General features: G+C 32.5%; 1 protein-coding gene and 4 non-coding genes across 5 annotated transcripts; all 5 read left to right on the forward strand.

Moving 5' to 3' along the window:
* The first annotated feature begins 11,728 nt into the window (after positions 1-11,728).
* On the forward strand, positions 11,729-11,801 carry Trnak-uuu (transfer RNA lysine (anticodon UUU)). The gene has a single exon. It is a non-coding gene; the product is annotated as a tRNA-Lys (tRNA).
* An 848-nt stretch (positions 11,802-12,649) lies between these two features.
* Positions 12,650-12,722, forward strand: Trnak-uuu (transfer RNA lysine (anticodon UUU)). Its single transcript has one exon. It is a non-coding gene; the product is annotated as a tRNA-Lys (tRNA).
* Positions 12,723-14,073: 1,351 nt separating this feature from the next.
* Trnak-uuu (transfer RNA lysine (anticodon UUU)) lies at positions 14,074-14,146 on the forward strand. Its single transcript has one exon. It is a non-coding gene; the product is annotated as a tRNA-Lys (tRNA).
* Positions 14,147-18,964: 4,818 nt separating this feature from the next.
* On the forward strand, positions 18,965-19,037 carry Trnak-uuu (transfer RNA lysine (anticodon UUU)). The gene has a single exon. It is a non-coding gene; the product is annotated as a tRNA-Lys (tRNA).
* A 2,292-nt stretch (positions 19,038-21,329) lies between these two features.
* LOC123537106 (heat shock 70 kDa protein 12B-like) lies at positions 21,330-26,239 on the forward strand. The gene is made up of 6 exons (XM_053528671.1): positions 21,330-21,423; positions 22,679-22,786; positions 22,998-23,344; positions 24,084-24,300; positions 24,612-24,749; positions 25,641-26,239. The coding sequence occupies exons 3-6, from the start codon at positions 23,030-23,032 to the stop codon at positions 26,237-26,239; spliced, it is 1,269 nt and encodes a 422-aa protein (XP_053384646.1). The 5' UTR covers positions 21,330-21,423; positions 22,679-22,786; positions 22,998-23,029.
* The last annotated feature ends 1,559 nt before the right edge of the window (positions 26,240-27,798 follow it).

Raw genomic sequence — 27,798 nt, forward strand, 5'->3', positions numbered from 1 at the left:
TTGCTTCAATGATAATGTTCACTGATGAGTTTGTTTCAGAGATAAAGAGATAATTTTCACTGACGAGTTTGCTTCGAAGATAATGTTCACTGATGAGTTAGCTTCAAAGAAAATGTTTACTGATGAGTTTGCTTCGAAGATGATGTTCACTGATGAGTTTGCTTCAAAGCAAATGTTCACTGATGAGTGTACTTCAAAGAAAATATTCACTGATGAGTTTGCTTCAGAGATAGTTTTCACTGATTAGTCTGCTTCGAAGTTTGCTTCAAAGATAATGTTCAACATTGAGTTTGCTTCGAAGATAATGTTCACTGAAGAGTTTTCTTCAATGATAATGTTCACTGATGAGTTTGCTTCAGAGATAAAGAGATAATGTTCACTGATGAGTTTGCTTCGATGATAATGTTCACTGATGAGTTTGCTTCAAAGATGATGTTCACTGATGAGTTTGCTTCAAAGATGATGTTCACTGATGAGTTTGCTTCGAAGATGATGTTCACTGATGAGTTTGCTTCGAAGATAATGTTCACTGATGAGTTTGCTTCGAAGATGATGTTCACTGATGAGTTTGCTTCCAGTTTGATGTTCACTGATGAGTCTGCTTCGAAGATGATGTTCACTGATGAGTTTACTTCGAAGATAATGTTCACTGATGAGTCTCTTTCAAGGAAAATGTACACTGATGAGTTTGCTTCAAAAATGATGTTCACTAATGAGTCTGTTGTAAGGATAATGTTCACTGATGAGTTTGCTTCGAAGTTGATGTTTACTGATGAGTTTGCTCCAAGTTTGATGTTCACTGATGAGTCTGCTTCGAGGATGATGTTCACTGATGAGTCTGCTTCGAAGATATTGCTCATTGATGAGTTTGCTTCGAAGATAATGTTCACTAAACAGTTTGTTTCGAAAATGATGTTCACCGATGAGTTTGCTTCGAAGATGATGTTCACTGATGAGTTTGCTTTAAAGAAAATGTTTACTGATGAGTTTGCTTCAGCGATAATATTCACTGATGTGTTTGCTTCAAAGAAAATGTTCACTGATGTGTTTGCTTCAGCGATAATATTCACTGATGAGTTTGCTTCAGAGATAATGTTCACCTAAGAAAACATTTACTGATAAAAATTTACTTGCTACAGAGATAATGTTCCCCTTGAGACATTTTTGTTAACATTTTCAAGTTCGTTGACTGCATAGATACTGCTGAAATTATTTTACAATCTATAGTTCGTTTATTGCATAGATAATGTTGAACTTATTTTACAACCTATAATTCGTGTATTACATTGATAATGTTGAACCTATTTTACAATCTATAATTCGTTTATTGCATAGATAATGTTGAACTTATTTTACAATCTATAGTTCGTTTATTGCAATGATAATGTTAAACTTATTTTACAAACTATAATTCGTTTATTGCATCGATAATGATAAACTTATTTTACAACCTATAATTCGTTTATTGCTTTGATAATGTTAAACTTATTTTACAAACTACTATTCGTTTATTGCATAGATAATATTGAACTTATTTTACAATCTATAATTCGTTTATTGCATTGATAATGTTGAACTTATTTTACAAACTATAATTCGTTTATTGCATTGATAATGTTGAACTATGATTCGTTTATTTCATTGATAATGTTGAACTTATTTTACAATATATAATTCGTTTATCGCATAGATAATGTTGAACTTATTTTGCAATCTATAATTCATTTATTGTATTGATAATGTTGAACTATGATTCGTTTTTTTTTTCATTGATAAAGTTGAACTTATTTTACAATCTATAATTCGTTTATTGCAAAGATAATGTTGAACTTATTTTACAATCTATAATTCGTTTATTGCATAGATAATGTTGAACTTATTTTACAATCTATAATTCGTTTATTGCATAGATAATGTTGAACTTATATTACAAACTATAATTCGTTTATTGCATTGATAATGTTGAACTTATTTTACAATCTATAATACGTCCCCTGCATAGATAATGACGTCGTGCAGGGATTGTTTAAGATTCTAAAATTCGTTCGTTGCATAGATAGAATAGTTATGGAGAGAATATTGTATTAGAAAAATTGTGTATTAATAGTTTTACTCTTCAAGTTTGTTGCTTACCGAAATTGTACTGCATCATTACACTACGAATTTATGAACGGTGATAAAATTGATTACTGATCCTATTTAAGGGATAAACAGGTTAATTTGTGGATGCAATATCTAAATCAGGCCGGACAGGTCTGTATCTAAAATTATTTCTTCCTATCTATTTTTGGGACTTCATCTCACTCTGTCCCTCTGGTCAGATCGTTCTATGTCTGTACTAGTACAAGATGAATTTCGCGCCCTTTGCGGCTGCGTTTGCTATATGTAAAGCGCCTTTGAACGTGTTTATCATAAAAATGTTGCTACTGGTGTATAAATCTGGTATAATAATAATGATAACAATAATAATAATCTAAATCCATTATAAAAAGGGCCTTTTTCAAATTTTTAATTACACGCAAAATTGCTATAAGATTAGACATTCAACTTATTTGATGCTACTGATTTTACCATGGACAATATAAGGTAATTAGATTTTGATGGTCACATTATTGATCGTTTAATATATTTTTTTGCGACAAATGTAGTCATATAGAGACTATCACAGCAAGATTTGATTCGACAAAAGATCCTCTTTCTGTTTCTTTAATTTATGTAGTAAAATAGGATAAATAAATCATGAATCTTTCTATCAAAAAGATACCTGAGCATACCTTTAAACTTAGCTTCTTTTATGTATATGACAAAATACGATCCATTTTTAGCTCGAAAAGAGGGAATAAGTGCCATTTTCAAATAAAGTGTGCACTTTTAGTTATATATTTCGGTAATTTGTACCAATTGCTATGCTGAAATTTGTCCGTGATTTACTAAAACTGGCGACAGTGCAAACTAAAACACAAGGATAAATATCCAACAAGGAAAGGTGCGTTCTATGGTGTATGATGGCATATTTCTGCATACATGTGCGATAATATATTTTTTTCATGAAAACTGCAGAACTTTAGAGAAAGAAACAATGCTTTTTGTGAAAAAAATAATAAACTTTCATGAATTGAGGAAAACATTTTCGTGAAAATATTATCGAGACTATATGTCAAAATAGAGCCCAGTAGTGCATAAAGATAACTCTATATAGACAATTTCTGTTTTATTGAAAAAAAAGAAAGTTTCACAAAAACCTTTTACTTTTGTGAAAACAAACGTTTTGTTGCCATATTTCAGCATGCACTTTAGCAGATAATTTTCGCATAAAGTTTAAATATTTCGCAATATTCTTTTTCTTGAAAGTTTGAACGATTTTTATGATATTTTCCAGATTATCGTATGCAGAAAAACAACATTTTTAATATAATTCATTCTTTACGAGAACAAGAATGGCTTTTTATCTCAATCATAAATTTATTGTTTATCGCATGCAGTAGTTGGCACACTCGTGAATTTTTCTACTTAGAATAAGATTTTCTTTTTATGAAAGGGTTTTAATTTTCATGAAAACTATACAAAATTTTGTAAAAATTTTGTACAAAAACTAACTGCTTAGCTTTGATGGTGGAGAAAGACCCCAAGTGCCCCTCCGTGCATTATTTCATTATGAGCGAGCACCTGGGTAGAACTACCGACCTTCCGTAAGCCAGCTGGTGGGAGGCTCGAACCCACATCGGTGAAGGGCAAGTAATATGAAGTCAGCGACCTTAATCACTTGGCCACGGAGCCCCCCCCCCCCCCCCCCCCCCCCCCCACCCTCCCCAGTCAATATTACTTTGTCCAAAAAAACTATATATGTTTACTTTTTTTCAAATTGCTTTTTAAATATTTTTGCAGATATCAAACTCGATTTCCATATTAAGACAATTATATTTTTTGCCGTCGCTGAAAATATGAAATAAATAGAAATTTACCGAAGTTTCTACTATCGTGATTCAATATCGCCCAAATGCATTCGGTTGACCTTACAGAATGTTTCAATGATTGATTAGTTTTATGAATTAAGGGTGGTTGCGACAGGGTTTGGTAAAAAAAAACTTCCCAATAATAGAATGGGTTCAAACTTTGTATATGATAGAACACAGTGTCATATTTGAAACAGAATTATGAAAACAAAATATCGAAGGTAATCATGCTTGTTCAGGAGTTATCTGCCCTTGAATATGCAATTTTGTAGAAAAAGTCAGTTTTAAGGACAGATAACTTCTAAACAAGCGCGGTGACTTTTGATTGTTTTGCATTTTTCTGTTTCTAACATGAGGCTGTGTTCATATACAAAGTTTGAACAAATTCTATTATTAGGAAATTGTTACCCCATCTCTCATATAACTGCAAGAAACTGCAACGAGCGTCTTTAAATGCAAAAGTGCTGCTAATGGTTGAACTTATTGTCGCGAACTAAGGTGTTTCTGGACATACGGTGTTTTTGTACAGTTATCTACAGTCCATGAAATAAACAAACGTGTTTGTAAACATGGACGGATCCAAACGGAAGGGGAAAAAGCATTTTATAAAAATATTTTGATGGTAAAATACAATACATATCGTAGCCCTGACCAACCTATAAACCGGGCCAGTCTATTTTATAAGTACAACAACACGATTGACCCATTTAAACGAGTTGTAGACAAACACTGTGTGTTAATATGATACATGATATCGGAAAAGCTTTTTATTATATACCTATATAAATTCTGTAAAAAATCGGCTTGTATTTCACAATTAAATATGAATAGATAGACAAAAATTCCGTATTGTACCTTTTAAATTCCGTATTGTAACTTCCGTATTGTATGCTGCCGGACTATTTTCATTAATATGCATGATCCGACACATTTCTATAAATAGCGCACATAAAAACTTCACGTTCCATGTAATATCAATAAACATTGAAGATTTCGTTCAAGAAAAAAACAAGAATCAAAATGGTATAGGTATATAATAAAAGGGTCATTATAACAGTAGTTAGATCTGGGACTTTGTATTCGGCTCTCGTGGATTTTGCAAGGTCGGATAACACTCGGCGCTTGCGCGCCTCGTGAGATCCGATCTACCAAAATCCAGTCGAGCCGAATACTGCATCCTAGATCAAGCTATTGTTATAATAACCCTATTGTATTACATTACATGCATTGATTATAGATAGATATATTTATTTCTGTGTACAGTGTACATATTCATGGCAATATAAATAACAACATACAGATAACAATAAACAATTATGCATGTTAAATAAAGCAATGTCATATACATTATAACACAAAGAATGACACAAAAAAGAGATAGAAATCATCTCATATTTCCAGTGTGGTCCTTGTGTAGTATAATATGGTATGGCATTGGAAGACATATCACAGAGAAAAAAACGAAAGACTTATGTTATCACAAATCATCGATTTATAATTATAAAAAAACTAACATTATCACAATAGATGGATTAAAATGAAAATATTATACATTATTATCTAATATATTAGTTCTATATAACTGATATTGCTAAAAAATCATCTAGCAAAATAAGGTAACAAGTACGCTGCCTGGGCAGTCCAAGCGCGCGGTACTGCACCTTATGTAAGATATGAAACTTACTATGGTAAAGTCATGCCATGAAACATCTGACAAAAAAATGACTAGCAGAGAATAAATCTATACGAATAAAATTGTACTGGAACCTTAAAAATGATTAAAATAATTTTAAACAAATTAAGATAATACTAATCAGGTGTTCTTTGACCTTTGACTTAAACGTTAAAATTTCTGTTGCATCCCTAACAGTTTGTGGCAAGCTGTTCCACAGGTTACAACCATTATATGCGAAAGAGTTTTTACCGAAACCTTTCACTTTTGGAATAGCAAAACGTTTACTATCTGAATAATAATTGTCCATATTGTCCAAAGCAGAATTTACTTTTACACTAATTATGTACTGCACTAACATGAATAAAATGCTCTCTCATGTAAGCAGGAGCAATGTTGACTGACCCTACTCGCCACAGGTAACCAGTTAAGGCGTGCACAATTTTCTTTATTAATATGTGACCTGGGGCTGTATTCATAAAGCATCTTAAGTATAAGTTTTGACTTAAGTTTAAGATTTTACTTAAGTTTGTGGTGATTTCAGCTTAAGTCTAAGTAAAAACTTAAGTCCTATTCATAAAACAGCTTAAACTTAAGATACGTAAGAAATGACTTAAGTCAGAAAACAAAATGGCGTCGTAAGTACGATTAAAGTGTTGTTTTTCAGATAAAAGCACTTTAAATATAATGGTGCATATTGTATCTGTCTGAAATTAATGTTGTTTTTTTTAAATGTTTTCGTCCACAATAAAAGCCAAGAATTACTAATTATTATAAATAAGTTGTTTTATGAATAACAAATAAACTTAAGTAAAATAAATTTCTTACCTATTTAATACTTAAGTAAATCATCAATTTCTTATACTTATACTTAAGATGCTTTATGAATACGGCCCCAGGGGTTTGAATTAAAAATAAGTCTGATTGATTTATTCTGGGTTACCTGTAACTTCTGTTTTAACTCTTGAGTTAAACAATAGAACCAAACAGAAGACGCATAATCAAAATGGCATTGTATAAGGGACGCTTTGAGGAGTTTCTTTGTATGCTGAGTGAGGAACTTACTTTCCTATACAAAACTTTTAACCAGGTATTTGATTTTCTTATTATAGACCTTGTCATAGTTTCAAAAGACAGACTTTGATCTAGAGTTGCACCAAGATATTTGACAGAAGTTTTGGATTCAATGCTATGATCTTTGCATTTTATGTTGAGCTGGGACTGGGGCTGTAACCCTTGATTGATTGTATTTGGATCGTATAATATTAAGACATGGAATGCAAAATGTAACACACCCCTGTAATTAATTAGTGGTAAATATAATGGTTACCATGTGTTTCGGCATAGTGAGTGCAATTGCCCTGTGTAAGATTCAGAAATCACTCGACAAAACAATATGCCTGTCTTGAGCATTGTTACCAGCCGAAAGGGCAAGGTCTTGGCTGGCTACAACACTTAGTCCATATTCTTTATACACTATTTGTTAACAGTCGATCCTATTCTGCGTAGCCTTGTTGACCCATATTCCTTTTCAAGTTGTGTTAATGGTAATTGTTATTCCTTCATAGCTCATTCTTATGTATGGTAGGACTTCCAAATTCTTATGTATGGTAGAACTTCCAAATAAGTTGACACAAACAACAAGACAATATTTCTCCGCGTGCATGTTCAAAACCAAAAGGTAAAAATAAAATTCGTGCTTACTGATTAAAGATATTTTCATTTTTGAGCATGCATGAAAGTATTTAGATACCTGTATTGAAAATATTTACCACACCAAGTCTACGTTGTGCATAATGATTAGAACCTTAAAAACATGCATAATAATAATAAGGTATTGCAGGAAAGACCTGAGAGCTGAAAAGTCAAGGCACAGTTAGAGGTTGCATACTTTATAATCACTTTTTCTAATCCGCTGTAGAGAACATTTTTACACATAGCTGTCTCCTAAAATCAGATGAAAACATGAGTCATGCAAAACTTAACAGAAGTAAAACAAGGAAAAGGAAATGATTACGTTTGGAAAGTAACGGAACGTTTATACTTGGAGATGATATGTGATGTTAAAGATACAGATATATTCACATCATATGAATCTTGTTCTGGCACGGACATTGACGATGACAACTACGACTCGTTATTATGTTTACGGGTATTCTAGCATAAAACTGCTGTTATTGTCACTTTTCGGGGGTGTTTTAACAGGAGAGAAAACGTGTGTTAACAGAGAGATTCTCGCGCTCACGTGCTGTTATAACACCTTTTTATATATGCGCATTCCGTGGCAAAGCGTAAACGCATTACGGCCTTAAAATGGATAATTCAAAAGGAAATGACGTCAACGTGAAAAAACAACGTAGACTTTACCGCTCATCCCATGGAACTTTAATGACTTGAGGGATACTACATTCGTTTACTTGGTTTTTACACGTTTTATGCTAGAATAGCGTTAGCGCATGTTCTTTTCGTGTTAAAACATCTTCAGAATCCCTCGGGATTCTGCAGATGTTATAACACGAAAAAACATGCGTTATCCCTACATTATTACTTATTTTCTTGTCCTTTGGGTTCATGGAGTCTATTCAATATCACCATTATAGCATTCCGCTAGGCCGGCGCTAGGGGGTGTAAGGGTTGTCACACATATCAATACTTATCATGAAAAAGACTCAATCAAACCGATTCTGCTATTATTTTGCCTATATTTATATTTCAAATGCGACTTTAACTAAAAGGTCCAATCTAAGATGCTTTATACCCTACATGTTAATCAAAGAACGAGGATAAGGAATGAAAATACAGCATTATCAGTAGTTTGCATAATTCTCTAATAGCTGACGACCGGTGGAGACTATAAATAAATTTTGACACAAAAAAACCCAAAACATTTTCACTTAATTCTGTAACCTGTAATAACCAAGTTGTTTAGACTTTTGTACGTATGGTAACATGAAATCTTGTCTGAATTTTTAACATAAGACCATTTGCAAAACTAAAGCTACAGTTTGCTTAAGTATACTAAATAATTCATTTGCGATTAAATAGACTGAATAGCGTTATTAGGAATTCGCTTTTCGTGGTGAATTTTACAACTAGATATTTTACATATAATTCACGAAAACAAATCCTTGGAAATATTACTCAGTCTACAATAATTCAGCAGATCTATATCACTTTACTTTATTCCAGTTTGTTTTTCAGTAGATGACGAGAGCAAATATAGTCAGTCACATTTTAGTACATTACATTAAGCTCACCTTCCGGCAAAGTGTCTGTTGAACTTGAATCCTGACACAAACATCCTTTGTACAATCCTAACCACATTAAGACAGATATAAGTTTTGCCATCGCTTGAAACATGAAAAGTATAAAATATTACAGTATAATTCTAAAGTACGTTTGATAACAGACAATTTAAGCGCTCTATCTATTTCATAAATGCGCCACAAAAGGACTATTTATAGTTGAACATACTGTCGGAAACTAGGGATTTTTTTCTGACAATATATTGTATTTTGTTGCATTTATTTAAACCGTGTATTGTATAAATACTGACCTTAATGCTAAACCTATTCAAAAATATGAAAAGGATTTGCATATCTTCAAACACATTGATTATAAACGGAAGAAGAAGAAAAATGCTTATTTGTACTAAAACCCTCTGAAAGATAATTGGCAAAGCATTAATATAACATGGTGATGAGAAATATTGCAAAGCATGACTGACAAGATGGCGAGATAGCATTGTGTATTTGCACAATTTACCCTTAAGAAGGATTTATGTCTTTGTTTCTATAGTTTGTATAATATAGAGGCTCTGAATGTAAAATGTACAAACTTTTATCGACCCTATCATTAGTGACTGGTGGATACAGTGTCATTGGGTCAGTGGAAGCGCAAAATGTAAAATTTAGAAATAACTTTGCACCATAACAATACGCTTGTCGCAAGGATGAACATTGCCGGAAGCTGAGTGATATATTTTTGACTTCCTGTCTTGAATTTAAGTTTAGCAAGAAAACTAAAAAGACGAAACATACATAAATGATTTATTTTTAACATTTAATATCTTATATTTTTACAAGCATAACTAGATATAATAGTATACAATCATGAGCGTGATTTTGTACAAATTCGTGAAATCAATCATTCAATCGGTCAGTCAATCAATCAATTAATCAGTCAGTCAGACAATAGATACACATCAGCTACTCATCAATATAGATCTTGAAAATATTCTCCAAGGCCATAAAACATTTAGGGTCGACCCGAAATTTTATGGTAGGTCGGGAAACAGGAAACAAACTATTTTTTTATGCCTCATGACTTATAATTTAAATGCATTAATGTCAGCGTTTGTGTGTTACCGGTATTGGCAGCAGGTTGTGCAATATCATTCACATGCAACTTAGCATAATATATTTTATAGTAATACATCGTCGTCGGTAGAGCATCAGACTTTTAATCTGAGGGTCATGGGTTCGAGTCCCATGTTGGGCGTGAGTGTTTTGTTGAAAAAGAAAGCGCTCCTATTGTTACCTTTATCTGTCAAGCGTTTTATCTATAAAGATTGCTTGATTGATCGAGTTGTTTCTTTTTATTTATTTATTAACATGATTAAGATGTTTATGCCTTTTGTTATATGTATAAGGACCGAAACGAATTTAAGTGACATTCAATACATTTAACATAATGAAGAATGTAAGCTGCATCCTTAAAAAAAAATTTTACCACATTCTTTATGTAAAATGCTTTCAGTTGTTGTTTACGTTTTACACGTGAATGTACAGTTATGCTGGCATGATGTACTTTTATTCTTTCTTTGTTCTAGTGAAAATTCTGAAATTTCAATTAGTCAATTCCAATTGTTAAATGTTGTTGTAGATAATAAGTTCTTGTGTTACCATATTTTCTATCATATGTTAGCATTAAAATGAGTCTCAAAATCGTTTATATAGATGCGGATTTTCTCTGACTAGTGGTAATATATCTATAAATTAGAATAAGGAACAATTGTGTCCTTTTAATGTCATATGAAGAATCGAGTTATACAAATCTCAGCTAAATGCCAACTAAGAACTAAGCGACGCAGAAATGGTTGTTAAATCAAATTGATTAGATTGTTCTTTTGCACTTATAAATTAGAACCATGCGAAATATGAACAAATCGAAGTAGTAAATATTGACAGTATTTATTTCTTATTTTATCATCATGGCCTGTAATTTAAATGAATTTTTGTTAGAGTTTGTGTAGTATCGGTATTGGCAGCAAGTTATGCAAAATCATAAATATACATCTGAGTGTAATATATTTCATAGTTAACCATGTATATCGCCCGGCTAGCTCAGTCGGAGTGCATCAGACTTTTAATCTGAGGGTCATGGATTCGAGTCCCATGTTGGGCGCGAAATCTTTGTTGAATAAAAACGCAATTTTTCTGACCTTGATTTGGCATGATTTCATCTAACACGATTGATTAATTGATTAATTGATTCATTCATTCATTCATTCATTGACTGATTTATTTAATAATTAACATCATTCAGATGTTTATGTCTTTGGTTAAATGTATGTGGGCCAAAATGAATTAAAGAGATATTCAGTACATTTAACTCAATGAAGAATGTGGCTGCATTCTTTCGAAATAAAGATTTTGACAATATTTTTAATGCAATTTGTATTGACATTATATTGACTTTCCATTTGTAAACAAAATTATATAATAAATTGCACATACTGTGTTGCATTTAACATTAAAATCAGCTTCCCGACCATTCTGTTTACCAGACGGAACAACCGCGACGTCATCTAAGGAACGTTCTCCCTAAATATACGCGGACGTCGTCAAAAAACAGCGGCCTGTTATCACTAAGCAGCGTTGACGTACCTTTTGCGCATTACCGTTTGCTGTTCATATGAAATGAACGCCATTATTATCGTCATAATTTTCAATGGAAAAGAACAGGGCGAGTGTAAATATTTTATGTTACCCTCATGACCTGTAACGTTAACTTAATGTTTTTGTTAGCGTTAGTGAGCGTGTTATCGGTGTGCAATACCATTCATATACAACTTAGTATAATATTTTCCATTTTATACATTGCCCGGCTAGCTCAGTCGGTAGAGCATCAGACTTTTAATCTGAGGGTCATGGGTTCGAGTCCCATGTTGGGCGTAATATTTTTTCAAAAATATCGCACTTATCATCATCTTTATATGACAAGCATTTTATCAAGATTTATTGCCTGACTGATTTATTTATTAATTAACATCATTCAGATGTTTATGTGTTTGTTTATATGTATAGGGCCAAACTGAATTTAAGTGAAATTCAATACATTTAACACAATAAAGAATGTTGCCTGCATTCTTTCGAAATAAAACTTTTGACAATATTTTTATGCAATTCGATTTTAGTTGGTCTTTTTTTAAGTTTTACAGGTGAATGCATAGTTATGCTGGTATGATGTACTTTCATTCTCTCTTTGTTCTAGTGAAAAGTCAATTAGTCAAATCCAACTTTTAAATGTTGATTGGAAAATAAAAGGCTCTACAGTTTTTATCATATGTTAACATTAAAATAAGTGTCAAAATCATTTTTTCCAGATATGGATTTTTCTCTGACTAGCGGATTTTTCTCTGACTAGCGGATATGTTATAAAGAAGTGTGTCCCTATAATGTCTATATATAAAGAAGTGTGTCCCTATAATGTCATATGAAGAATTGATTAATACAAAAGCTCAGCTAAATGCCAACAAAAAACTATGGTACGCAGGAATGATATATTCGTTGTGTTGTTGAATCAAATCGATTAGATGATACTATGGAATTATATAAAATAACAATGCGAAAAAAGAACAAATCGAAGTAGTGAATTTTGACAGTATTTATTTTTTATTTTACACGCATGATCTGTGATTTAAATGCATTTTTGTCAGTGTTTGTGTGTTATTGGTATTGGCAGCATGTTGTGCAATATCATTCATATTCAATTTAGTATAATATAGTTTGACTTGTATATCGCCCGGCTAGCTCAGTCGGTAGAGCATCAGACTTTTAATCTGAGGGTCATGGGTTCAAGTCCCATGTTGGGCGCGAATTTTTGTCGGAAAAAGAACGCTCTTATTGTTACCTTTTTAGGTCAAGCGTTATTTCTATCAATATTGATTGATTGATTGATTGATTGATTGATTTTTATTTTCAAAATCTTTATTTCAAAAGAATTAGACATTTTTCATTATACATTTCGGTCCAAAGACATAAACATCTGAATAATGTTAATTAATAAATAACCATAGTTTCTATCATATGTTATCATAAAAATAAGTGTCAACATTATTCTTTCTAAATGTGGATTTTCTCTGACTAGCGGTTATATATATATATATTTGAAAGAATTGTGTCTTTTAATGCCATATCAAAATCTCTGCTAAATGCTAACAAAGAACTATGGGACGCATGAATGATATATGCGATGTGTTTTTGAATCAAATCGATCAGATGCTCCTTTGGAATTATATACAAATGTAATATAACCATGCGAAATATGAACAAATCGAAGTAGTGAATATTGACAGTAATTATTTCTTATTTTAACATCATGACCTGTAATTTAAATGCATTTTGTCAGCGTTTTTGTGTTATCGGTATTGACTGCATGTTGTGTAACATCATTCATAGGCAACTTAGTATATGATACATGTCTTTCATAGCTTTATATGGCCCGGCTAGCGCAGTCGGTAGAGCATCAGAATTTTATCTTAGGGTCATGTGTTCGAGTCCCATGTTGGGCGTAAAGTTTTTGTCTTAAAACGCACTTATCATCATCCTGATATGACAAGCATTTTATCTATCAAGATTTATTGACTGACTGGAGTACATTTTTATACTTTACACTATGTATTCATATTTATTTGTATATTCATTTTTTCTTGTTGATAAACGTCTCGTATTTATCTCCGTGTATAGTTTTACGTTGTTCGGTTACACTTGGCATGCAACATAAAAACTATAGAAAGAAATGGATTTTTAAAGAAGTAAAACATTTCTTAAAGATTCCAATAGCTTTAACTATTCATCGTATAGTCGGGCTAAAGTTTTCGAATACCTTATAACAATGTTTACAAATGTTAAACTTTATCTGATAACTACGTTTCGTGATGTATAAAACGGACTTAAAGGGAAGATCTTTAGTTATTGGGAAAATTCTGTCATACTGAAAAATGAGGTATTTTACATCAAATGTCACGAAAACTGCAAGTAAAAAGTTTAAATGAAATGAATAACTGGACAGAATTGTACATTTAATCAAAACTAAGCTGTTTAATTACAAACCATAAGAGGTCAGTGAAATGTTATCAGGATTAGTTTAAACTTTAAATATTTGAATGTGAAATATCATTCATAGAAGATTACGGCTGATATATATTTAGGTTATACACAAGTCGCCCGGCTAGCTCAGTCGGTAGAGCATCAGACTTTTAATCTGAGGGTCATGGGTTCGAGTCCCATGTTGGGCGAATACTTTTTTATTTGCAAGACATAAATTCTGCTGTTACTTCTATATTTGCATAATAAGTTAATAATAATTTATCTATTAAGTTTTTATTTTATTTGTTTATCTTTCATTTTTATTAATTATTTTTATTATTTTATCCATTGATCGCTATACATGTATACAATATATTGCAAGTTGCGGAACTTTTAGATAAATTGCGTTTCTTTTGTTGATACTGCCTTAATACAGAAGCGACGGATAAATATATAAACATAATATAATCTTAAATTACATCATTCTTTGTTTTATTTTTATTTTTATTATTATCATCATTATTATTGTTATTATTATTGTTATTATTATTATTATACCATATTTATATAACACCCTTTTCATGCCCATGAACACATTCAAAGGTGCTTTACAGAATAACTTGCAAACAATACAATCACATACATGTTCAACACAAACAAAAGATGCATTTCACGTTTACAAAAATCATGAATGTAAAACATATAGATAAAACAAGACAAACATACATACATATATATCTAAAAGTATTTAAGTGACCCTAGGGATAAAATACTGTTTTATTACGCTGTGTTATGGAAAATAAAAATGTATTGTATGGGTCAGTTAACGAAATGGTGTACAAAGAAGTGGGTTTTCAGTAGACTTTTGAAAGCAGCCAGCGTATCAGCTTCCCTGATCTTGCCGGGAAGGGAGTTCCAAAGATTTGGAGCAGTGAACGAAAAGTTGCGATTGCCATACATCATTGATTTAGTTAGTGGCATAACCAGTAACAGCGTGCCTTCTGATCTTAGGTTTCTGACAGGTTTATACACTTCTATCATATCCCTTATATAGGCAGGGGACTGATCGAGTGAAGCCTTAAAGGTATTGGTCAGAACCTTGTACTGCACTCTGTATTTCACTGGCAAGCAATGGAGCTCCTTCAGAACCGGTGTTATATAATTGCGGCGGGGCGTCTTAGTGATGACGCGAGCTGCCGTGTTCTGGACATTTTGCAACTTGTCAAGCGTGCTGTTCAGAATACCACTTAAGAAGGCATTACATCAGTCTAACTGTGAGGTAACCAGGCTGTTGACAAAGGTCTCTGTGGCATCACTAGTAAAATACCGTCTAATGTGACCTATTCTGCGTAGTTGTGCATATCCAACTCGGCACACAGAGTTGACTTGTTCCATATTCATACTGTTGTCGAATACTGCACCAAGATTCCTAACACATTTTGTGGATTTTATCACAGAGTCACCGATCTTCACCGAGACCTCATCAATGTACTTGGAGTTATGCTTTGATGTGAATAACATTACTTCCGTTTTATCAGCATTGAGCTTCAGCATGTTGCAATGCACCCACGAGACAATTTCAGCCAGACAGTTCTCAGTGGGGCGTAAAGCCTCACTTCTAGCCACAGCTTCTATCGGCTAAAAGGACAGGTATAATTGAGAGGCATCGACATAGAAATGATGAAGAAGTCCATGACGCGTCTATGTGGCACCAACAGGTTTAGTCTACATGATATAGTTCTTTGGACCAAGTACTGATCCCTGAGGTACACTGTATTTTACAAATGTATCAACATCTATGGGCGTCGGCAACTCACCATCAACGAGCACAGTTTGAAAGCGGTCGCTAAGATATAATGACACCCATGCAAGTGCTTTGTCTGTGACTTCAAAATGATGTTCGAGTCAGTGTAACAGGTTTTTGGTTGTCAATCGTGTCGAATTGAGTAGCACGAGGACTGTTACAAAATTTTGGTCGGGAGATGCGAGGATGTCATTCTGTACCTTTATCAAAGCCGACTCAGTTGAGTAAAACTTTCCATATGCATACTGCGGTCCCTCATTTGGCTTATTTTCATTAAATGCCGCTCAAGCACTATATTGTTTCTTTATGCATTCTTCATGGCGAATGTTTGCATTGTACGCCGAAAATTATTGAAACGCTTGTTATTACTACAGATTTCCTTTTCAACGAGTACAGATTTCCTTTTCAACGTTCAACTAGCAACTAGCACCTGCAAATTAAGGAAACAATATTTGAAAATCTTCGTTAATGATTTAATCACTTAAACCAAGTTTTAATTGAATGTCCTCTTTTAGCCGATGCAAGGAGGTTTAAGTAGTGTTGCATACTTCATTACCTCTCATGTAATATAAGTATTAAAGGTACCTCTCATGTACAGACTCAGTCAAACTGAGTTTCCTGTTGAAGATGTTTGTTTGATTGCATTCCATGCTTAGAAAGGAACTACTTACACATTTTATTTGTTATGCAATCAAAAGCAGGGACCTGGTATTGGAACAAATCAATGTAGGGCAATCACGATATACGCATGTGTAATGCTAATTACTGGTCACCTGTCAAGTGGATATAAAGTGATATAGACAAACATTGTTTGTATCATTGTTAAAATATAAGTTATTAACATTTACCCTGCTAAATTTCTAAAATGGACCATCAATTTTGTTAGTACCACTTACTATTCGAAGGGGTGCTCACTGAAACTGTACTAACTAAATAACAAACAGTGCAGACCAAGATTATTGTTCGCTTGCCGCCAGCAGGCTAAAGGTTAAATCAATGTCACTAAATTTCTAGATCTTCCTAAACAGTTAGATCTAAAGACAGCCTATTCAAATTCATCTTTGTATAATCGGATTTCCACCAATCTATTTTTATTTGAACCAAACAGACGACTCGTTTCAACAAGCGTTTGGCTAAAAGGTACTGAATTCAGATTTTGACTAAAATATGTTTTCTCTAGAATAAAAGTTTCGTCATATTATGAACATAAGAACATAAGATTTTGTGTCTAATATATCTTAAAAAAATGTGAAATCAAGAAAAAATTACCCCCGAATCGGGAATCGAGACCGGGCCGCTACGGCAATGAATATTTTCCAGCGTACTTGACCAGTACCCCACAGAGGAACACGTTATTATCGATGGTTGAATATAAAGCTTTATAATTAAGGCAATTTACCTCCGGTATCCCTTACACAAACGCTTTTCAATTTTGAATGGAAAATGTAGGAAAAACAACTAATTATCGTGTGTTTATTTAAGCTTACTTTTTAGAATTATAAACCCGCACGTGATAATCACATATCGAAAACTGGAATCCTAGGTTAAATGCAGATTTTTAAAACTTCTGCTTTCACTTTAACATGTTGAAAGCAAAGCAAAGGCTCTGATTGGTGAACGAGAGACTCAACAGCCTGTTCTCAGATTCAGTGAATAGGGTTTGATTTTAATCAGATTGAAGGTTAAATATAAATCAAGCTGACATACATTTCAAATAAAATATCTCACGCTTTGTAAAGGTGGTCACTCAGATTTTGGTCGATTAAACATCCAACATCAATTTCAGTAGCAAATGACCGCCTATTCCAGTATATATGGTTGTTCTGAAAGTCATCTACACGGCTGCAGTGGAGAACACGTACCTCTAATATGGTGGCAGCGAAAGAGAATAGTTCCGATGACAGAAGTACGTTAAATACTTGCATCTATTTCACTGAGCTTTTGATACATGCTCTTTAGTCACTGGAGCTTTTTAGCTATTTGTTTTCTAGCATGGTTGTCCAAACAAGTCAGGGCTGTAAGAAGAGTAAGACATTTTGCATAACCGCACAGCAGAAGACATTATAGAACTATATTAATTGTAAAGGATTTGTTTTAAAAATGCTGTATGATTAAACGATTCAGTATATCTTTATTGAAGTGATTAAGAATATATCAATACTTACGATTCGAGTATTTTTACAACTTTCCCTTTTATTTCGTTTATCAAAATATTTCTATATTAATCAAATGAGAAGATAAACATGTAAGAAACTATTTGTTTGCATGTAAAGCGAGATGGTTAGTTAAAACACAACTAATTATACTATTTGGACAGGATTGTTACTGTTTTGGTCATAACGCAATACTAGGATACTCCAGGTGAAAATACTATGAAAATTTGCTAACACACGGTTGTACACGGTTGACTACCTTTAAGCACTTGTAATCTGTTTGTACTAGAATGTCATTTCAATGAAATCAAATACCAGGAAGTAAATATCACATTGGACAGAAACATTAGCAGGACGAGTTTGGAGAACTTTTGTCGTATGAAAAGTATTTAAATATGTATCAAATCTTTTTCATTTTAGTATTTAAAATAAGTATCAAAATCATTTTCTCTAAATGTAGATTTGCTCTGACTAGCGGTTATGTATATAAATTAGAAAGAATTCTGTCTTTTTGATGTCAGATAAAGAATTAGGGGACGCGGGAATGATATATACGATTAGATGATCCGATGGAATTATATAACATAACCATGCGAAATATGAACAAATCAAAGAAGTGAATATCGACAGTTTTTGTTTCTTAGTTTACCATCATGACCTGTGATTTCAATGCAACTTTGTCAGCGTTTGTGTGTTTTCCGGTATTGACAGCAAGTTGTGTAACAATTAATTCATATGCAACTTTGCATATATCGCCCGGCTAGCTCAGTCGGTAGACTTTTAATCTAACATGTATCACAAGATACATAAAAGTCTTTAGTTATTGGGAAAATACTGTCTCATTGAAAAATGAAGTCTTTTTACATCTAATGTCTCGTATAAGCGGATTAAAAGTTTAAAAGAAATAAATAATTGGACAGAATTGTACATTTCAATCAAAACTCAACTGTTTTATTACAAACCATAGAAGGTCAGTGCAAAATGTTATCAGGATTAGTTTGAACTTTAATATTTGAATGTGAAATATCATTACTAGAAGATTATGGCTATATGTGTACAGTATACAAGTCGCCCGGCTAGCTCAGTCGGTAGAGCATCAGACTTTTAATCTGATGGTCATGGGTTCGAGTCCCATGTTGGGCGAAGTTTCCAAATTATTTTACACACATGTTAAATGATGTTTGAAAGTCATACCTGTTTATCTATATTTATTTGTTTATTCATATTTTCTTATTATTAAGTACCTCATTTTCATATTAATGCGCATATCAAATCAAATAAAGTTAAAAACATTTAAGCCGAAACGATTTTTGTACTAAAGTCAAAGTGACTGACCCTCTAATCAACTGATAGAAAGATCAACAGAGGTTATTCGCTACTGAAGAGCATTGTGTCTACCAAGTATGAGCGGAAACAGTTTTTGAAGTGACAGTCACTTTGACTTTGACTTTTAACCTTAATGTCCTAAAAATCAAAAGGGAAATGCAGTGTCGATTGGCAACATGCGAAAAAAATTTTGAAGTTCATAGGTTTAAACGAGCGGAAACGAAGTTTGTATTGACAGTCACTTCGCCCTGTTCGACTATAGTTTCAACATTTAACTCTAGTCATATTGTTTCATTCTACAGTTTCATACATATACTGTACGTCAAATCAATATCGAAAATTCAATTGTTAGCCCAGTCAATAAAACATGATGACTCATTAAAATGTTATAACTATCTACGTTGTAAAAGTATGATCATATAGAACTATGCAATATAAGATAAATCCAGGGTCATTTCTACAAAGAATTTTAAACATAACGAAAAGAATGTTACGGTAGGAAATACCCGAAAAATAAACGTCAGGTATTTATTCACAAGATTTAACATGACAATTATGTCATGACAATTATGATTTTCCAAAAGGAGTGTCAGAAATACGACTAGAAATACGACAAGAAAAATCATTCTGTACGTCGACTAGAAATACTGGAGCGACATGTGAAACGTGATCTCGAGATATAGCATGCAGTCTGTCATAAAAATATATTAATTATTTGAGAATAACTAATTTTAACAAATTAGATTAAAAGACAATATTATATATAAGGAGTTATGAATGATATACTTAAGCCGAGCAGCTCATTCGGTAGAGCATCAGACATTTAATCCTGGAGTCATGGGTTCAAAAGTCCATTGTTTAACGGAAACAGTTTATTTGTAATATATAAATTCTGTCGGTATTTGCTTATACGTTGATCATAATTTATCAATCTGAGCGGATTTGCTAATAAGTTGATCATAATTTATCTATTCATTTTCAATTCAATTTATTTACAATGCATTTACTAATTCGTTGTATTAAGATATTTTATGTATTTCGACAAAGTTAGATTTTAATTAATTATTTTCAAAACTGATGAATGCGTGTGTATTCATTTGCAAAAATAAACTGGAACATGTTCAAATTATGATAAATATACGCTAGTCTGCACTTTTGGTCACCCGTCAAGTGAATATGAAATGATTTATACTAACAAGCTTTGTTGCAAAATTTGTCATTGTATGTTAAGGTATATTGTCTTAATGTCTTAAGCTTTGTAAGTTGGATCATGACATTAGTTTGTATAGATTAAATAAATGTAATGCTTAAAGGTGTTCATTCGGATTTTGGTCGACTAAAGATCCAAAGTAAATTACAATAGCAAATGATCGCCTGGTTCATACACTATCAATGTGTCAATATACGGTTGTTCTGAAAGTCATCTACACGGCTACAGTGGAGAATATATTTCTCTAATATGGCGGCAGCGAACTAGAATCGCTTTGATGGCAGAAGAACATTGAATACCTGCATCGTTTGGTAATGTTTTTAAATCACTGGAGCTTGTTTTATCTTTTTTTTTCTATCCTGATTACCCAAATAAGATCAAGATTTAAGCAGAGTAAATAATTTTGTAAAACTGCAAAGCATAGGAAACTATAGAAATTGAATAACTGTAAAATATTTGTCTTGAAAATGGTGTATGTGGAAACGATTCAATCGAAATCCAAAATCCTGGGCTCATGATGTCAAACCCTTATTGAAGAGATTAAGAATATATAAATAATGATGTTTCGAGCGTCTTTTAAACTATCCTTTTCATTCCATTTAGTTAAATATTTCAAAATTAATCAAACGGAATGGTGAAACATGTAAAAATATTTGTACACAGTTTTATAGATATTTTCGCATGAAAAGGAGGCTTGAAAAGGAGATGTGGTTCATTAAAAACACAATTAATTATACCATTTGGACAGAATTATTGCTCAATATAACGGACTGATTTGGTCCTTAAATAAGTTTGAAACGCAATACTATATTCAAAAGTTGAAAATACTACGAAACTTTGCTTACACGCGGTTGACCACCTTTAAGAAATACATTATTTGCACTAGTGTGTCATTTCATCGAAATCATAAACCAGGAAGTAATTATCCCATTTAACAGAAACGTTAGCAGGTCGAGTTTGGTGAAATTTGTCATACGAAAAGTATTTCAAAAGGTATTCATTCTTTTTCATTTTAGTATGTTTAAATAGCTTTTTTAAGTAGTCAATACCAAGTGAGGTAACTTACTTTTAAAAGTAACGGAAGTTGTGTAAGCACTCTGCGTTTATTTAAGAAAAAGAAAATGTAAAATTATATCATGATGAAATTAATAAATTTTAGTAGTATTTCATCTGAACAGGAAGTATATTATAATAAAGCCCGATACTGATCTAGGTTATTGGAAGGATATTTTTGTAGTTTAGGTCGTTTCTACATGTAAAACTGCCTTAGATAAAACAACATGTATAATAAGTTGAAAACTATTCGCTTGTTATGCAAGGTATGCAGATAAATTATCACCAGGTGTATTTTATTTAAGAATTATATCATTTGCCTTTTAATAGTTTACAATTTTCTTTTTTACATTGATTGCATATTTTTTAAATGTAAAATACTTTTCATGGACATACTTCAACAGTTTAGTAGGTTCATTTAAAGTATCAGATCCACAAAGAAACAAATTCTATACAACAGCGTTATAATATATATATCATATATAGATGCCTGGTAAGCGTATACTAGTATAATTTTGGTATCATTTGAAAGTGTATTGTCTACTGAAAAAGTAAGACAAAAATATAATATAGAATTTTTTAATTATTTTTTTTTACTTTATAGTCTTTAATGATACTTAAACAGAAATAAGGTTATTACAGTTTAAGAGTCATCATTTCGCAATCAAAAACATGACTGTAGCAATTCGTGCATATTAGTTATTGTCAAATTATTTACTAAATATTGTTCAGCAGACACAACTCTTTCAAATGATGCAAAAAGTCATGGGTCATTAGATATCGAAAGTTTACCTATTTGTGGATTGGATACCTTAACATTCAATTTACGAAAGAGTTTCTCTCATTAAAATAATTTTGAACATAAAAGGAACCGTGCTATTTTGTTGTTGTTTGTTTGGTAGTTTCTTTTTTGTTCTGTTTTTGTTGATGTTGTTGTTGCTATTGTTTTTATTTCATTTTTTGTTGTTGTTGGGATTTTTGTTGTTGTTGTTGTTGGGTTTTTTGGGGGGTTTTTTTTGCTTTTTTGTTTGTTTGTCTTTTATTGTTGTTTTGTTTTGTTTAATTTTTATCATTATTGTTTGTTCTTTTTTAATTTTGATATAATCATCTGTTTAAAAGCATTGCATATGTTTTGACAACGCAAACATGACTTTCGTATCTCATTTTCTATAATTTACTACCTGTTGATTTATAGGTCACATGTACGAATCTTAACTCCACTTGAATTACAATCGAACAGATAAGATGATACTTTAAACTCAGTGGAAAATTGTAAAGACATGTTTTAACACACTTCATGGAGGTATGTAAGGAGATTCTTTTGTTTTATTCTTTTTTATATCAAGTGTGAAAGCTTCAAAACGCCGTCACGTTAATTGTTAACATTTGCTAGTACATTAGATATTCGATGGCTTACTCAATCGGTCAACTTTCCTAATTCCTTAACAGAATGAATATGTTATTTGAAAACGGAAACAGAATTATCACTATATTTAATAATTATTTTGTTTCAGTTTTCAATTAGCAGATAATCTACTGAAATAGAATGGCCGTACCGGGAAGAAAGTCTAAAGGTTCACATTTACTTGTTGCTGCGTTTGATTTCGGAACAACATACAGCGGATATGCCTTTTCGTTTCTCAACGATCCACTTAAAATAGTAACCAATCAGAGTTGGATAGCGGGCTCGGAGAAGCTGATTTCATTAAAGACTCCAACTTGTGTATTGCTCAAACCAAACAAGGAGTTCCATTCATTTGGTTTCGAAGCCGAAAACAAATATGCCGACCTTGCAGAAGACGATGAACATCATGGGTGGTTACTTTTCAGAAGATTTAAAATGAAGCTGCATAATACTGATGTAAGTTTGCAATAATGATTTTTCCTGCGACAATAAATAAACTTTTTTACAAGTTGAAAGAAAGGAAAGTTTTAAATGAAGCTGAATTATTACTGGTAACAGTTTGAAATTCTGATACAAACTTTCATGATTTTTTGTGACAATAAAATATCTTTGTACCAATTCAAAGAATCTATGAGTTATTCATGGATAAACTTGTCAAGAGTAAATATTTTAAAGAGGTACTTTAGTGATACGTTGACATTTCTTATTTAGTAATATAAACTATAGTAGAGTCTCCGTAGTAAGTCGGAAATGTCAGAAAAGTGGCCTTTTATCTGCAAAGTAGCGGAAGAAATTCATGGCTATCACTAATGACTAGTTCATATGCAGGTTTGTTTAAATTTGTCAGATCGTGCATGCGCGAATTTATTCTGTACTGCCACACATTCAAAATATTTATAAGTCTTAATATTGATTATACCAATTAAATTTTTCGTATTCACTTTCACATGGTTTTATCATCCGGAAACCTGTCACGTGTAAACTCCAAACTTTCGGTATTTCCACTTTTCGTTTGCAAGCCCTTAAAATAGTAGGGATACCGTATAGATGAGAGTAGATATTTACACGTTTTCGATCAAATGATAGGCTGTTATCTTCCTCATATAAAATGGGTTTCCATTTTTTTAACAACAAATCATTTAAAAGCTAATTTATGCACAGAATAATCTGTTTAAAAAAGTAATTTGATTTGAAGGGTTTATCGAGACACACTACTATAGAAGACATCAATGGGACGTCAATGCCAGCGATGAAGATATTTAGTATGTCGTTACGGTTCCTGCGGGAACATTTCCTGGATGCCCTGGGGAAGCAGACCTGTGGTGTGCTGGAGAAGGATGTACAGTACGTTATCACACTGCCTGCTATATGGAACGATAGCGCCAAACAGTTTATGAGGGAAGCTGCAATACAGATATATATATATATATATATATATATATATATATATATAATATATATATATAATATATATATATATGTGTGTGTGTGTGTGTGTGTGTGTGTGTGTGTGTGTGTGTGTGTGTGTGTGTGTGTGTGTGCGAGCGTGTGCGTGTGCGTGTGCGTGACGAACATTTCCATTTTACAAACTTGTTTTCGTCTCTATCTATGTGATTGGCGAACATGCACCTGTGCATACAGCACGTTAGCCAGTATCAATATACCAAACCATATGCACTAAGTTTATGTACTTGCCGTTTTAATATTTGTTATTGTTTGTTTTAGTCTGGAATGGAAAGCAGTAGAATAAAATTAGCATTAGAGCCGGAAGCAGCATCGATATGGTGCCAGCAAGTTACAACACAGGCAAAACAAGTTCTAACCGGAACTGGAAGTAAATACATGGTTATAGATCTTGGAGGTAATTTGATATATATGCTAAAAATACATGTAACTATGCTAATTTCATATTATTCATTACAGGTCAATGATGCACAATATTTGCTTGGCTATTAAATGGGGAAACTATTTTATAGTCACGATTTAGCCAATTTTGAATTGATGTGACAGTCTTTAATTCAAAGTTCAAATCGAGGTTTTGCTTTCGATTACCGGACGTGGCCTATGTTCTAACAATATGTCTAAGTTATTTTGTGCTCCTCTGGTCCATGAATATATGTGAATATCAAATGTCTTTCATGGATCCATGGGTATAAAATATCAGGTATTTGCGGAGGAATGTTATAATTCACGAGCTATGGTAAAGTTAACAAACCCGCATATCCACACGCAGTTTGAATACTGTTAATACAACACATAATACTTCAAGAAAAAACAAACACACGTCTGACAAGATGCTGTGTAGATGTCATTCTCGGGCCAGAAATTACGATATAATGAGTTTTAAGGTAAAACGCTGAAGAAAATTATAGAATTCAGTTCCCTTATTTAACAATATTTTATCTACAAATGAAACGTATAAACAATCAATGTAAAGATAATACATGTAAATACATGAGCTTCTGTCAATTGAAACTCTACAACATTTTATATATACACAATAGTTATAGTGTTGTTGTTTTTTTCTGGACAATGAATACTTTCTTTAGGATTTCCTACGACGTTTTGTTCTTAGTTCCCTTTATATTTAAACTTATGTAAACAGTTGTCAAACTGGCCTAAACTAAGTAAACAACTGGAAATTTCAATGAAAATAATGTTATAAACCAACTATTGAAGTGAATGTATTTACAACAGTAAAATGCTTCTCCGATGTTATTAGATAATCATTATTCATGACCTTTTTATCTAGGAGGGACCGCTGATATATCTGTACATGAAAAGCTGTGTAATGGCCAACTCAAAGAACTACACAAAGCAAGTGGAGGACCATGGGGCGGGAGTTATGTTGACAAGAATTATATCAAATGCGTAACAGATATCTTCGGGACAGAAAGTATAGAAAAATTTAAACTGGAACAAATGGCTGACTTCTTTGATATTCAAAGAGAATTTGAGACAAAGAAGAGAGGGATAAAAGGCGATACCGAAGGCAAAATTACGTTCAAGATTTCTGCATCGTTGAAGGAAATTTACAATGAATCTGAAAAAGAAAGCCTGACAGATAAGTTATCATCTCTTGGTTTGAGTGGCAAAATGTCAGTTACTGGGGATAAACTCAGGGTTGACAATTCGATCGTGAAAAGTTGGTTTGATGGCCCCGTTAACAGTATGATTGGTCATGTCAAAGGAATACTCGCAGAGCCGAAGATGAAGGATGTAAAGTTGATGTTGTTAGTAGGTGGTTTTGGGGAGAGTCATTACGTACAAGATAGGATGAAGAATGAATTTGGCAGTAAGCATGTCATCATTCCCGAAGAAGCAGGTCTCGGGGTTTTGAAAGGCGCATGATTTCGTCACAACCCAACTTAATGTTTTCAAGATTACAATATACTAGGGCATTCGGTTCTGGTTCCTTTATATGAATTCTTACCCCACCAAAAAATAAATTGAAACGGAAAAAAAAGCAAAAGAGTATTTGACAATTTGTTCATGCGCTCAAAATTCCTGCGCAAAGGGTTTACAAAAGGGGAAAACCCCAAACGATATAAATAAACTTCATTCCGATACAAATCATAAGCATGACCCAACTTCACCACAGATTGTGGCTGGCAAGAAAGATAAGACAATTGCCCACCCCAAGGAAAAAACTAACAGATAAGGCCAAATCACTTTCTTTTTTGGGTGAAACAGAAATCTTGAAAAGGGCCAAAAATACTGAATAAAAAGGGGAATTTAACCTAACACGATTGCTTACAAAAACAAGCAAACTCCATCATGAAGGGCGGCCACTTGTTAGATTTGACTTTAAAAATAATATCTTAACTTACCATTAAAGAAAACTAAATCAAAGAAACGTACTGTGTCTGACTTAAATTTATATGAATCAAAAAACAATCATTTGTGCTGAAACGGAATTTCGATCTAGAAATCGCGACAATACCAAAAAAAAATCTTTTTTTGGGAACGATACATAGCGTGTTACTGATGGGCAAATTAGATAGAAAACCGTTGTACAATTAGCAAATGAAAATCTATATTTCAACCCCCAAAAAATTTTTCCATCGTTACATGGACGAGAGCATATTTAAATACTGACATAGTTCGGAAAACTGTTTTTAAATATCCTGTTTCGAAAAAATCACGAGAAGGTTTAACTCAATAATCTAAACAAAATCTTTTTTACAGAAATTAATACATTGCAGTTATATAAAATTTATCGTATCAATTGATCCAGTAAATTAAATACTTTGTTTTGAAAATAACTGAATTCCGAAAAAAGGAATTTTGTCAATAAACATAAAAGTTCATGCACAACGGATAAATACTGAATTTAATTTCATTGAATTAGTAGGTTTCGTTAGTAATTTATTGCATACTTCCCCACGTTTTTTTAATTTTTTAACACATATTTTCAAGTCAGGATACTTTAAAAAAAAATTTAACTTTATCTTTTTTTTGGCCCCTATTGAGTAACCCCCGTTTTATCCCGGAACGGTATAATGGGGGGTGGGGAAGCTTTCCCCCTATTTACCAAAAATATTCAAACTTTAATCACTTTTTTGAAAAGAATTTGCAGTTACAAGACTTGCTTTTGGGGAAAATAACGTATAGTTGATTAAGTGAATCATACTTTTTTGACTTTCATTTTAAACTAAAGAAAATAAGTTTTGGTTTTGCCCCCCCCCACTTCTTAAACCAAACACAACCAGTAAATTTTTGAATGCCTTAAAAATTGAAATGTTTTTTTATTGACCGTTTTGTCTAAACGAAACCTTATCAACTCCCTTATGTTCAGCATCTGCATCCTTTGTAAAAACTACCTTTAAACCTTTTCTATTTTCTTAAAATTTTTTGAAATTCAATTTGATCTCTTTCTCTTGAAATGCTTTAAAATTTCCTTTACCGGA

The sequence above is a fragment of the Mercenaria mercenaria genome, chromosome 17 (assembly GCF_021730395.1).
Source record: "Mercenaria mercenaria strain notata chromosome 17, MADL_Memer_1, whole genome shotgun sequence".
Classification (NCBI taxonomy): Eukaryota; Metazoa; Mollusca; class Bivalvia; order Venerida; family Veneridae; genus Mercenaria; species Mercenaria mercenaria.